Genomic DNA, 15,136 nt, shown 5'->3' on the forward strand with positions numbered 1-15,136 from the left:
TTAACGCACTCTGGAAATTAGCAATCTGCAGCTGGATGGAAATTCGCCTTGATGTCAAAGTCGACGCGACGCGTGGAGTAGAAGGTAACGCCCGGCAACCGGAAGCTGCCTCGAGCTCGTTAGCTTAATGACGGCCGTAGACTTCCGTCGAAACTTAGCTCTGTCTCTTAGCGGTCGAACAGTGCGTCGTCTGATGATAACGAAACTGGCTGATTAACTGGTTTACTCGTTTACCCTTGATTCTCGTTCGGTAACGACGGGAAATGGAAACCGTACGAACAGCTCCGCATGCCGTTTCCTCCCGCAGGAAATTCGAATTTTCCCGAACGCGACGTCTTCCGCAGATATCCTCCTCTTATTAACGTTCGTCGAGCATTATGATTTCACGTGCCAATTTCCGACGCGAGAATGTTTATTTACGAGTGCTCGTTATTTTACAATTGCAGGGTGAGGAAACCTTGGAAATGCTTTCTGTGCTCAGGAGGCAATCGCTACGATTAAGTTTTAACCTCTTGCCACGCACGTCAAGAATATTTGTCCCAAAATTGCAATATTTTCTCAGTTTCAAGTATATTGAACTCGGCCAAAACAAGCGATAAATTTATCACTTCTCAATAATTTCTATCCAGCGATATATCGTACCGACGAGTTCAAAAAGAAAGCGACGAATTATTGTATACGGTTTTGGTCACTCGTTATGGTCCGCAATCAGTTGCCAACGCAAGTGGTTAAAGAAGTTAAGCCTCTGAAGGGCTAACTGGCGACCCGCTTGTCCCTATTTTCTTGATCGCTAGCGCTACCCCCTCCACTGAGAGAGTGGGGCTCATTTCAATATAGTGGAGGGGAGACCAATGCAGTGGAGGGGGTAGCGCTAGCGATCAGGAAAAGGCTCGCGAGTCGCCAGTTTGCCCGCTCTGACTTAAAATATGAGGGTGATGTGTGGTTGTGCGTGAATGAAGGTTCTGAGGGTGTTTTCGGATTGATTACAATTACGAGTACAGATCAATAGAGTAGCGAGTCGAGAAAGTGTATAGATGTTGAGAGAATTATAGCGAGTAGCGAATTTTGACAGCGTGAAAGTCTAACATCTTTCGTCATCGCCGTACTTCGGCCTCTTTTTCAGTATTCTTCAATTCCTAAATTGACAAACCAGCTTTGTATTTTATTTTAAACCACGTAGGTTAAAATTTGCATTGTTTTTTCACCTACACGATCAAGATGCAGGAATAGTGATTGGTGCACGAGAATTATTGGCGCAGCGAACAGGAGGAAAGAGAGGGAAAAGGATACAGACAAGAAAAATGAGAGCAATGTGACAATGAAGTCAGAATAACGACGTAGATAGCGCAGGAATTTGTACCAAATTGGAGGTATTGTTCGGTTAAGTGGCACTCGAGATATTGAACACCGGGCTTCCTGAAAAGGAATCAACTCTGTCGCGAAGGGAGTTAGCCAGAGTGGCGGCGCGTCAAAAGGGATTAACGTTGAACCGCGTGTGATCTAAAAATTAGAGCACGAGTGTCCGACCTTTCAGATCTTTTCGGCCTCATTGGGCCAACAGAAATTTGTCGAGAGCCGCGTATAGTTTACATATTGTTTCTACCAGTCCATTGTAACCTATATTATTTACGAGGATATTAAAACAATACATTGATAGAAAAGTATATTTATATTAATTAAAAGAACATTTTTAATAAGAACGCCGAGAACACTTGTAAAATTAAATTGAAAATTTTTATTCTTATTTTATTTTTGATCTGCTCGCAAATGCAAAAGGGACATCGTGAACATTCATGGTTAAAATTATTCAAATAATAAGTATCTTATTCGGTTGTTACAATTTTATTCCGTAAAACGGAAGAGCAAATGATCAATTCTTTGTGAATTAGAACAGTATAGAACAGTTTCATCTATCTAGCTTCTTAATTAGAAAATCGCGCGTCTTCATTTTACAATTCCACTTTATTATACGCCGTTTTTTGCCCTCTAACGAGCACAGGCCGAAACGAATTCGCGACTTTTGTCTGACTTTCCAGAGGAGAGCCGCGATATTTGCGCGGCTGTTGGTTGGTTATTCGCCGTGGGAGAGAGAGAAAAAAGGGAGGACTCACCTCGACGACGTAATGGAGCCCCGAAAGCGTCATTCTCGCCACGGAATCTTTTCGTCTGACTGGTTGCTGCCATCTTCTCAATGTAACACCCTAAATAAAAAAGAAGCCTTATTATTTAACGGCGAAAAAGGAGAAAACGCCGCAGCTGCCGCGTCGCCCGGTATTTTTCAACGATGGGGGGACACCCGGCTGCGAGCGATGAAGCCGCCGGTGGAGAAGCGTGTTCATTAAAATTCCGCGACTGAGTAAAGAGAGACTCCCGCTTTTAATTAAGGAAATTAAATACAATTAAACGAATTCATTAATGAAAATCGGCGGGACAGAAGGGATGGAGGGGGCAAAGTGGCTCGTTATAAGCGAACGCGATCGATACCGTGTCCCTTCGCGTGTCGGGGGAACAACCCTGCGACGCGGTGAATTTTGTATTCCCCCGCCGTCGAGAGGAGGGGTGGAAGAGAGAAAGAAACGCGCTCGATACAATTTTTCGACTTTGACACAGTTTGCCCTTTATCTTTGTTCGAACACCGGTTTCCTTTCAGATCATAGATCGTGTCAGGGATGCTTCCCTTGTGAAGAACAGCTTCAATGGAAATCGTTTTAACAAGCAAGCGACATTAATGCGCATTAATTTCTCGACGAATTCTTCTTCTCAGGATTTCGATTTCGTTTTTGAAATTTCGTTCTGAAAATTTCGATGCTACGAAACCATTTGCGATTCTACGTGGCTCGACAATACATATCGTTTCAATTTTTCACGCCGATGTTACTTCGTTGAGACCAACAGAGAGACGAAATAAAATATATTTTGACTCGATCGTGGGTGTTGAAAGTGATTTTGAAATAGAATTCCCGATAGAATTCGGGAAGGCGTAGTTCCTTATTTTCTATAAAAGTCCAAAATTCAATTCAAAAATTTTTATTTAATTATTGGATCTGATGGGAAAGACAACGGCAACTGATAATGAATTTGAAAGCGGTGACTATGGTAATTATATGATACTTGACGTGAATTTCAAAGAGATTGAATTAAATATAATAATTATATTGCTTGGTATAATCTACCCATAAGTATATCATCCTGTTCGTAAGCCTGTGTAGTGTATCGCGAAAATTAACCGGCACAAAACTGTCAATGTAACATGAACTATGTATCAAATCCGTAATCATTTTGTTACATATTTTTTTCAACATTTGAAAGAAGCAATTCTCGAGATATAAATGAAAAAGTCATGTTAATTAAACTTGAGTTTAATTTAAAATTAGTTTTTTCCATGAAAAAGAAAAAAGAAAAAAAGAAAAAAAATATAGGTGAGAAGAAAGAAACCTTTGGTCTGTAGTTGGAACAAAATGATAAAAATTGCGAGCGAAGGGTTAACATAAATTGGATTGGACAATGTCAATTTGGACTGGAAAAACTCGCGTGCAACGACGGACGATGAAAATGCAGGAAATTAAACACTACGAGTGAATGAACGAACGAAGCAAAAATTGCACTGTTCACAGAACTCGCCGCGAACGACGGAGGAAATTCTTTCGAAGGACTATCTCTTCGTTTTCCTTTCTTTCTGACGACGCTTTTCCCCTCCGACTTCCGAGGATTAATTTAACAGGTACGAAACTTACTTCTGGCACGTCGGTAGTGTCTGGCACGTCCCTGGTAATATCTGGATCCGGCGGTCTGTGTTCCGGAACAAGGGCACCGTACTTCCTCGACGCCATTCTCCGTCTTCGGTCTAGCCATCTTTGTCTCTCCAGCGCCTCGGACTCCTCGTCCACGCCGAAGAACTGCGCTGTTTCGCGTCTGATGTAACTGAAAACGGAGAATAAAGCGCGCGTTTCTATCTGCACACCGCGTCGTTTTTCCTCCAATCGGAAAAAGGGAACAGCGGGAAATGAATTCACGATTAATTTACGAAGAATGTCTGCGAGTGGGGATGAAGTCAGCTGGAATTCTGATGGTATTTTCGCGTTGAAGCAACAGCGGCCGTACAACAACGGGATTGAATTCAATTCGCTATCGTTCGCACAGTGTTTTCGAAAACATCTTACGATCTTTGCGATCGTATATATAAATTATAATCTCGAAGCATCGTGTGCTGGGATGATTTCCAAATAAATATTTAAAGATGCGGATCCATAGAATTGAAATCGGTCTTCTATGGCCTTAATTCCTGAATCGTAGATAATTCAATAAAACTCGAACAACGCTGAACTTTGCAGTATTTTCGTTTCGGAAGTACTGAAATCCATTTTGAATACCAGATCGTGCAGATAGACGACGGATTTTAAAAAATTTTAAATCCCACTAGAAATACAAATTTGATGAATTAAATTTCGTTTAGCCGTGTCACGGTGTGCAGTTGCACGCACAGCTCGAAAACCAGAGTACGTAGGACAAAAATTCGTGCTTCTGCAATTTCTACTCGTCGTGAAAAATTGTCAAATTCGTTTTGAAAATCGTCCTGCCACACGTGCTTGCTCACAAAGAGCAAGTGACGTTTGATTGAAATAGCGAAGAAAGTGAGACCAACTTCCTGATAGCCTCGGTGCGACTCATGGTCCTTCTCAGCCTGGGTTTCTGGCTGCCAGGGTTGCTGGAAGTGCTGGCCACCTGGATGACCGGCCTCGGTGCAGTGGGTGCTGACGCGCTTCTGGTGATACTGGGCCCAGGCTCTTGAGTCCTGGGCCCGCTGGTCGCCAGTGATATCGTTGCTGTGGTTGTGATCGCTGTGGCGGTCGTTGGGTTCGTTGGCGTTGGACCCACGCTGCCCACCGGATACAAGCCGATGCTTTGGCCATTTTCCCCGTCGGCCGTGTTCGAGGAAACCGTGGACGTGCCGGTCGTGCCAGATCCTGGCGATGGTTGCCTGGGAAAAATTCATTTGAAATGTTAGTTGAAGCATGCTTCGAATTTCTGCGACTATTTCTTCCGAGTGAGTATAAACAAATGAACACACTGCTTTGTGTGCAAAAAAAATGCACGTGTATATAAAATATCCAAAGAAGAATTAATCGGCCTCCGTTCCTTTAATCGTGAAAATTTCGAAATGCAGGGAAAATCTATTCGAGTACTATTATTTTTATCGAGTCACATACGTCGATATATAAGGAATTACACTTTACGCTGTTTTTCGTAACACCGTGGCACGAGTTATCGATTAACATACGAAACTTCCAAGTCCAGTCGCTTCTAAATGCTGAACATTAATAAATAAAAACTTAAACGTGCCTCTGTTTGTCCAAGTGTTGCGCTCAAGTTCAAGAATTGAAAATCGTAGAACGAGGGAAGAAGGGTCGAAGGACGTCGTTCGTTGCTCCATTGAAAGTGACCTTTCAATCCCGACGTATTCCTAACGAAATTCGAGAAGAATCTCGCCTCGTGTCACGAAAGACTCGCGCTTTGAGAATCGACCCGGAGGTGAAGAACGAATTTTCAGCGCAGCCTGATTCACCTGTAGCGGCGGTATCTCGTTCCCTTTCAGGCAGCATCGCGTTGGAAATGGTCAAAGCTCTCCTTCGAACGGACAGAAAGGTCAGCTTTTCTCCGCGGGCAGATCGGAAATCGCGGTGAAACGTGGCTGAATGTGCGGCCGGTTATGAACCTCGGCGACGTAATCCCGCCACGGCAAAGGAGAAGAGGAACCACAAGCGATGGTCCAGCCGGTTAGAGGGTAGCCGAAAGTGGCAACTACCATCGCTGCCCTTGTGTACGAACAGGGAAGGTGAGAGGGGGGCGGCAAACCTTTCAATATTATCTGGCTCTCATCTATTCATGACTCGCCGGTTTTTCGCGTCCCGGCATTCTTTTACCGGGACTTTTGCCGGGTAACGCGGTGGCTGCTGGCCAGCCTCCACGCGACAATCGACCGACGTCGGAAGTTCGATGAGCGAGGGTTTCGAAAGCGAGAGGATGCTTGGCGGAAACTTTTTCAAAGCGAATCGAGGTTACGTAGCGTGTTCCAAGACGAATTGAAAGATGCTTCTTAACTTTGTCGTTGTTGTTGTTGCGAAATCGTTCGTGAAATGTATCTCGTCAACCAAGTGTCGTTGAATGAGTTCGCAGAGTTACAGTAAACAGCTTGAATTTTACGCAAACTCGAATTTATAAATTGCTGTAACTTTGTAAGAAACTGTAATGTTTATTATATTTATATGTGCACACGGTATTATTTTATAAGTGAAAACATCACGCAGCAGGATTTACACGGATGTGAATTATAAAAGTATGAGAAATATATAAAAGAATATAGAAACAAACTGAAATGACACTTGGCTGTCAGTGACGAGTCTAGTTAATATTATGTCGTTGCATGACGCAATGGATGTCAAAGATGCAAACATGTTCATACGTGCTAGTAGTTGTAATTGTCGAGATTTATTACGTAACTGCGAATTTGCGTAAGTCAGGAGATTATTATGAAATGAAATAATTTGAATGTTTTTTACATTTTTATAAATATATTCCCTATATCTCGACCAGTGATTCAAGCAATTCAAGTTTATTGATATAAAAGAGATTATTAGTCTTCTTTAATAACAGTCAATAATAAGAATATTTTTTATATGTATATTAATGTTACAGGGTATCTAATCCTAGTTTATTATTTAATTTTAATTTATTTTTTTACTATAAATTTATATTATTATTATTAATTAGAATTTCACGTAAAATCTCAAATAATATAAAACTTTTCAATTATTAACTTATAATTATAGTATATAGTATACAGTATAGTATAGTATATAGTATATAGTATAATTATAGTATAGTATATAGTATATAGTATAATTATAGTATAGTATATAGTATANCAGTATAATTATAGTATAGTATATAGTATATAGTATATAGTATATAGTATAAAACTGCTATTACTGGCACTCAATCTCATCATTACTAATTTTAATCAATCTCCCTTGTACGATTCTCTTCATTTTTCTTTCTTTTTAAAATTCCTTCGAATCTCTTTTCGAAAGTTCATCGATGCCAGCAGCGAAACGCACGCTGGATTCCACATTTCGACGTAAAAAAAAAAAAAAAAAAAAAGCGAGAGACGAACGCGAGAATTACGTAGACACGGAATTGCACGGTTCAACGACTAGTTGGGATTAGTTGCCAGTACGAAAGCTCACGGTGCAGAAGAGAAGGATTTAAAGTCGCGCGGCGTTCGCTATACAGTTCCATTAAAAAATCATGACGTTTAATTACTACGGCAACAGATTGCGCAAGATTGACCGTGTAACGCGCGCAGCAGTGGTTGAGCCCCCGAGGATAAACTGCTGGGAAGCATGACGAGGGTGAAGAAAAAGGGGGAAGGGAAACGAACGAGGCGAAAACGGCAGCTGCCGCCTCTGGGAACCGAGAGAAATCGCCTGTCGTCTTGCTACGTGCTCTTTTCCTTGAATATTCGCCCCCCCATTTAATAAATTAGCGAAGACAGATCTTTGTTCCATCTAAATCTCCCTCGAAGTGCAACGGACGATTTTTTTAATTGGACGGGCCCGACATTGCGAAATCTAGGACCTTTGAAATTTATGTGTCGGGGCGACGAACGTTTCCAAGGGACGAAACGTTTCTCTCTTTTTTTTCTTTTTTTTTTTTTTAAACAAACTGGATATAATAACGAGGAGCGCTGTTATTATATCGCCGCTCTGCTCTTAGGTTAATTAAAAAGCCGCTCGACTTTAAATCTCGGAGAAATTTCATGTTGATTTTCTTACGCGAGCGTTCCTGCGCGTTTTGCGCGCAATATTTTTCGAAGTTGCTTGAAAATTAAGTCTGAGGAAATTTCAATCCTGTCCTGAAAAGGATATTTCTCTCTCTCTCTCTCTCTCTCTCTCATCGTATTACGAAATATCGATGCGAATGAATCGTGTAAGCACGGCTGCGTTTTCAGAGAATGTACATTTCCACATCGAGTCAAAAAAGAGAATTGAATTTATCTGAAAAATCGACGATAACCGAACTGAAAATCCGCGACTGTCGCGAGCGACGAAGATGAATTCCGCTCTCTCCGTACAGGAAAGAGAGAGAGAAAAAAGAGAAATGATAGACAGAGGAGGCATAATTGTGTCTTGTGACAATAAAACTCTAATATCCGGCCGTGGAAACGAGGTGTGGCTCACTTTTCTAGCGGGAATGTAGGACGTACGAACAGGGAGAAGAAAGCGGAAGGAAATTGGCGGTCGGTCGCCGAGTTTTCCGGTAAATTTTCTGCTCTGTAGCTGAAAAGCGCGTTGCACCATTCCCTCTCGCACTTGCAATTTCTTTTCCTCTTTTTTTTCCCCCCCTTTTTTTCTTTTTTGTGTTTCATCGACCATTTTTGTGAATCAAAATTCAAAAAAAAGAAAAAAAAAAAAAAAAACCCGTGCAAGTTGGAAGCTTCGCGCATCGATCACTCGCGCCTGCGAGAGAGATAGCGATTTTATCAGGTTGTAATTTCTCACAGATTTAATTAATTTAATCCCCTCCCCCCTGGCTCTTCCCCTCTCCCCGTGGTAAACAATCGATAAAACAACAATTACGCGTGGCAATTAATTGTAAAACAGAGAGCGCATCGAAAATCGAGGGAGAATTATTTATTTATCCGCCTGGCGAGTGAAAATATTTCCAATCGGCGATTGATCGCCAGCGAAATAATATTTTTCCCGTCTCGCCGCACTCGCCGTTACTCCGCTGTTTTCACGCGTTTGAAAACGTTTCGAGGGAAACAAAAGAGGAGGGAACTCGGCGAACCTCGTCGATTTTCGTTTCTTTCCACGGTCGAGAATAACATCGGAACACGATTTTCCATGGCCCCTCCGTATATACACGTATATACGTGAGATATAAATTATCCCATCGGAGCGTAGTAGACCGCGCGCGCGGGTCTCGATAAATTTTCGATTTTAATTTAATCGTCCATTAATCGGAAAGAAGAGCGCGAACGCTGGTTTATGGGAGGGAAGCAACGGAACGTTGTCCGGCGATATTTCATGGGTTCTTGGTTCCGGGGGTGGCGCGTCGACCTCGAAACCGTACCGATCGATGCCTCGCGAAGCGAATTAAACCGACACGCCGTCGGTCACTCTTCAACTACAGAGAGAAACACCCGAGTTTATCCCGCGCCGTGGGCGATTTCTAATTTCCCGAGCGATAAGTTTCATCCCTTTTTCCCTCGTTGTCGTCCCACGTTGCGAAACTCGTCCGTGTCGCTGGTATTTATCATCGACTTCGCAGGAGACGCGTCGTTCGCAAATTCGTGTCCCGATATCGGGATTTCCACTGCTCAACAACGCATCAACGAATCGACAAGCTGCAGATTGTAGATTACGTAGATTTGTAGACTGCAGATTTTTCTTTCTTTTTGCTGGGCAGATTCTCTCAGCCGGAAGAGAGAGAAAAACGTGTCAAAACGGGGGGTAAAGGTTGCAAATGGTTGGAATTTCTAGCAATTAGCTGGAGAATTTCTGAAGTTCGTATCGGTCATAATTATCGTAGGTATTATGGTAGGCGTTTTGAAAAACCCACCGAATGCACGATAGTGGAAACACGCGCGTGCGAGCTTTTTCCTCGAGGAATTTTATATCAGAGGAGCGTTCCCTCACGAATTTGCATACATATTGGCGTCGGATACTCGTGTACCGAGAATTTATCGCGCGGATGTTATAATTTCTGGTATTTCCCTAGCATTTCTGCCGCTCCGGTTCTCTCTCTCAAAAAAAAAAAAAAAATCAGAAAACTCCGAGTTCTCGTGCCCGAAGGCCAATTAGCACGTTCCGCTGGTTGCTGATGAAATTTTTCTTTGGCGTAAGTCCGCGAGACGCGATGTAATCGATCATCGAGGAACGTCTCTGCGATTTTCTCCGCGCCGGTGAAAGTCTCCAAAAGAGAAAACTAGTCGAGCAAAACGAGCAGCCGAGTGAAGATTTTCTATCTCGAGAGAAATAAAGTTGGAGCAATTAAACAAAAGTCAGTCAGTAGCGAGCGCGCGCGCGCGCGCCAGTGAGTTCATTTGAATTTTTCCACTTTCTTTTCTAATCACCGCTGGTGGAAAAAAAAGAAGAAAGAGAAGAGCTCGAAAATTACAGGCACGCGTTACGCAAATCACGTTTCCCTCGGCGATTACGTTCGTGCATCGATGTCGATAATCGTTCGGCGGCGTGCACGGCGAGTTCCGGTTTTCGTATCGCGCGTCTAATTACGCGTCCACATAATATTAGCTTCGATTAGCCGTTCATTATAAGTAAACCGGCCGATGCCTGCGCTATTGGCAGACGAAATTATCCGCGTTAATTACACAGGCGTAAAGATGAAAGATCGATTACCAGGGATAATTGAGAAGCGTGTCTGGTTGAGAACCGGGGTTGCGAAAAGCACAACGGCCAACTTGGCGAGCTTGATGTAACGTGCGTAATTAGTCGTCTCTGATTGCCAGCGGCGAGTATACGTGCAATCACGTAGTGCAATTTCTGACAAGGTCATCGCGGCACACCAGCGCCAATTTATTGGAGAATTTGAATATGCTAATCCCGCGGGGTTTCCAGTTCGGCCCCGGCCGAAAGGTGTTCAGGGTTTATTTAAGGGAACGGCCGTAAGGATTATTTCTCTTAAAAGCGATTTTATCGCTAGTTCGATGGTTTTTATATTTCGAGCGAATAATTTTGGTCCAAATTTGAAATAATATATATTTATATTTATATTTATAATATATATTTATATTATATTTATATTATATTTATATTTTTGTTTATATTTATATTATTTTTATATTTTTATTTATATTTTTATTTATAATATATATTTATATTATATTTATATTTTTATTTATATTTATATTTATAATACATATTTATATTATATTTATATTTTTATTTATATTTATATTATTTTTATATTTATATTTATATTTATATTTATAATATATATTTATATTTATATTTATATTTATATTTATATTTATAATATATATTTATATTATATTTATATTTTTATTTATATTTATATTTATAATATATATTTATATTATATTTATATTTATAATATATATTTATATTATATTTATATTTTTATTTATATTATATTTATATTTTTATTTATATTTTTATTTTTATTTTTATTTATATTATCTGACAGAATGAATTCCCCGAACTGTCTATATTCAAATATAAGATAATAATACTGACGTTTGCGAACATTGTCGAGTCCTCTGACGATATTATGCAGTTACCCTCGAGACAAAATATCTCCTTAACTGTTAGGTTTAAGATCAACATGCTTTAATACCTTTTTACTTGGAATTTAATATTCTTCCGATTTGTGATGGAAAAAATATATTCATTTGTATATCACATATTTATGATATAAAAATATACAAAAAAATTATATATATTGATATAAAAATATATAAAAATAAAGATGATCTTGAAAAATTTTGAAAACCGACGCACACGAAAAAATAATATACTATATTTCGCTTCCCTCGAAGCAACTTTTCTATTAAACAATTCTTCATCAGACGCAATAATTTTAAGGTTATTTCAAGTGTGAATCACCCTGTATAATTAATGACTGATCTAAATTTGGTCTAAATTTAAAATAATATGTAATATATAATTAAAGAATTGATATGCCCCTCTTTAAAGTCTACTCCTAAGACCTGTCAAGTGTTTTTAACAAATTGACAATTTTTTTTTTTTTTTATCGCGCAGAGTACCAAATTAAAATCGACGAACTTTCAGCCAATTTCTTCGGCTGATGAAGAATGTTTCTCATCTTTTCACTGACAGTGAGTCGGTATAGCCGATCGGTTATTACGATCGTCGACAAAAGAATCAGGCGAGTCGATCGGCGGCCGAGAACGAACCATAAATTTAACAACCAGGCCGGCGCGGTGACGATAATAATAATAATAATAATAATAATCGGCAGAAGCGAAGGGCGCGAGCAATTCGACGTTCGAAGTAGTTTCGCTCGCGAGCAGCGGGAGGTCGATTGATAAACTAGCTGTTAACTGGGAAACTGGAAATGAGCATCGAGGTGTCTGCATTTAATTTCCTGTGCGGGCCTGCGCCCCACCGCAACGAAACGAGACACACGTCGCGACGCCTCCGCGTATATTTCTATCGAGAACTTGAACGCGGATCGTCGCGGTTTCAGTCGCGTGATCCCGTGAAAATGAAGAATCGTGAAAATCGATAGGCCTGAATCTGAAATTCGTACGTGCCTTCGAAACACTTTCAAAATATTCCGGAAATAAACCGCAAATCGTTCAAATTTCTATTCGAAGGGTACTTGCGATTTGTCCATTTCTAACTAAATCAGAGTAGATGCAATTTTATGGGTAGCACCAGCTTGCAGAGCAGTTTCAACCAAGCGGTGATCGCAAGTTCTTGTCCCGATGAAAGTTCCTCTCTCTCTCTCTCCCAGGCTCGCGTCCAGGCAAAAAGCGCGGAGCTCTGCGAATTAGCGTGAAAAACTGCGGCAACTTCGGTATTTTTTTGCCCGGTGCTTTTGATGCCGGTGTTTTATTGGCCAGAGTTTTGTGTCAGCCGGCGTTTCCTGCACGCCGGCCTGGTTTTTTGGTAGATAGACAGAGCCGGCCAGGTTGCGTCTGGTCCACTGCTGGTTCTGTGATTTTTTACCGGTTCGCGTGACCGGTAACGAACGAAAGGACGAGAGTTCTGCGTCGGCAGAAGTGGCTGTTGAGTGGCTCGTTTGTTATGAGCCGCGCGTTATTTCGAATGATTTAAAGTTACTTTGATGGATCAAGTCATCGATATAGATAAAAAGATCGAAAGGAAATAATAGAATATTTCCCGGCGAGAGAAAATTATTGTTACTTAATATAATACAATAATAATAATAGTTGTTTATTAATACACTTGCTCTTCCTCCTGATTTTCATTTCTTTTTAGAAGACTTTCATCTTGAAATTGCCTTTCTATTGACTTATTTCTATCGTCTATTTTATTATAATTATAATTTATAAATTACTTTTACGATGTTAAACTATCGTCTCTATTAAAAATTATTCACGAGACGCGAGGTAACCTTTTCAAAACCGCGAACGACCCGTCAGAGACCCTTGTTTCCCTTCTGCTATCTATATTTTCACCACCGTTTCAGTGTGATCGTTGTTCAAATTACAACAGCTTAAACATATATCTTGTATCGCCTGGGACGTGAATCAACTTCCTCCTTCGCGGTCTTCCTCGTTGCGCAATTATACCACTTACGTTTGAAGAACTTAAATAGAAACCAGCGGAAAAGTTCCAACTTCCCTCGAAAACTTCATTAAGGATTAAACTTGCGCACCATCCTTTCGCTATTTATAATTGATTATCTTGTACATTTGCAGATGGTCATCGAGTTATTATAATCGCGTGCTTTAAGCTTGAACGAGAACGTAGCGGTGGTTCGCTCAAAACAATCGTTTAAAATCGACACTTCAAAATAAAATTCCTGGATGAAATCAGACTCTTATTTTGCCTCGAAAATTTCACTAAATACTCTAGACTCGTGACCAGTGAAGTTTTCAAGGTGCGAATCATCTTACTATTTCATCTAACAAAAATATTACGAAACCAAAAAGAACTCGATGATAAATTGCTCTAGGCCAGAGGCTAACTGGCTGACTGGCTCTCCAATGAGAGAGTGGGGTTCGTCTCAACGTAGTGGGGGATCTCCCCACTTGTTTGCCACGAGAGTGGGGAGGAAATGTAGTAAGAGAGGGGGTAGCGATCAAGAAAGTGGGGGCGCGCCGCCAGTTAGCCACCTCTGTTCTAGAGGAACGATGGAATTTCTCAGGCTACGAATTATTTGACCATTCCATGTTAACAAAAATGGTACGAAATTCAAAAACTCGCGACTCGTACATTTCTAGACACTGCCAATTGGCAAGTTTCAAATTCCAGTAGTCGCGAACTGCAAATTACTTTAGCGGAACTATGAAACGAGTGAATTTTTCGGGATACGAATTATCCGACTATTCCACGTATGTAACGAAAAATAGCGCGAAATTGAGAAAAACTCGTGACTCGTTCGTTTCTCGACGTCGCCGGTTCGTAAATGGCCCGGGAACGTCACGTGGTGAATCCGAAACACTGCCGGGTATAAATAAATTCTCTGCACGGAGACTCTCCACTCCTGTCGCTCGACATCATTTGCCATTTGAGCGCTCGAATCTCGGAACAAGCAGACTCGCAGCCGTCAGCCACGTGACGATTTAACGCGCGAAACACGGGAAAACCTCCAGCGTGGCTTCTCGTTAGTGTTCCACACGGTGAAATTTCTTTTCTATTTTTTTCTCTTTTTTTTTTTTTTTTCACTACATGCAGCGGAAAAAAGCTGTCGGATTCGTCTTCTGTTGGCGGCGTGTGTCAATCGCGCGTGCAAAGTCGGGCACACGGGTTGAAAAAATAAATAGGCAGAGGGGGAGAAAGAGGCGACAAGTGGGTCAAGTTGGCGCGCAGGCATCCGCGCGGGGGCAAAGTGTGCAGTCATTGTTACACGAAGGAGCGAGCGGCCCAAAGCTCACGAAGCGGAGTGTGTCTTTAGAATTTCTGCCAGCTGAAATCGTGGAAAGGTGGTGCCTCTAACTGGGACTGCGAGTGGAGGAGAGCGGCTGACAGGAAAAGGGTGGAAGAACATTCGAGAAATTACGCGCCAAGCGTTTCACCCATTTGACGAGGACGAGCGATCATTAGAGCCAATTAAGAGGACCTTGCCGCTAGTTGGCGCTGTCGCGGCGATCGCTGTCCTTCCACCTGAAGCTGACTCGCGCGACAGATCTTGGAAATTACATCTTCCCGGTGCTTGAGAGTTAATCAGAACGTAATCTGATTCTCGTCGTAAAAACGAAGGGTTGCGGTTAACGTGGAATTACAATATTAATCATAAATAAGGGAAAGTAATCAAAATCATTGATGACACTTTTAGTCGACTACTGTATATTTATTATTTGGATTGTTTCGCAGTGTGTACGATTTCCATCGATTGAAAGTCTCATCCGTATTGTTCTTGTGTCGTTATTGGTACAATAACT

General features: G+C 41.2%; 1 protein-coding gene across 1 annotated transcript; it reads right to left on the bottom strand.

Moving 5' to 3' along the window:
• Nucleotides 1-1,924: 1,924 nt before the first annotated feature.
• LOC122534726 lies at nucleotides 1,925-4,978 on the bottom strand (the record flags this gene model as incomplete). Its single annotated transcript, XM_043665645.1, has 3 exons — nucleotides 1,925-2,201; nucleotides 3,735-3,921; nucleotides 4,643-4,978. Coding segments are annotated over 3 exons (775 nt in total), but the record flags the coding sequence as incomplete, so codon positions are not given.
• Nucleotides 4,979-15,136: the final 10,158 nt, after the last annotated feature.

This window comes from Frieseomelitta varia, unplaced genomic scaffold (genome assembly GCF_011392965.1).
Source record: "Frieseomelitta varia isolate USP_RPSP 00005682 unplaced genomic scaffold, Fvar_1.2 scaffold_632, whole genome shotgun sequence".
Lineage (NCBI taxonomy): Eukaryota > Metazoa > Arthropoda > Insecta > Hymenoptera > Apidae > Frieseomelitta > Frieseomelitta varia.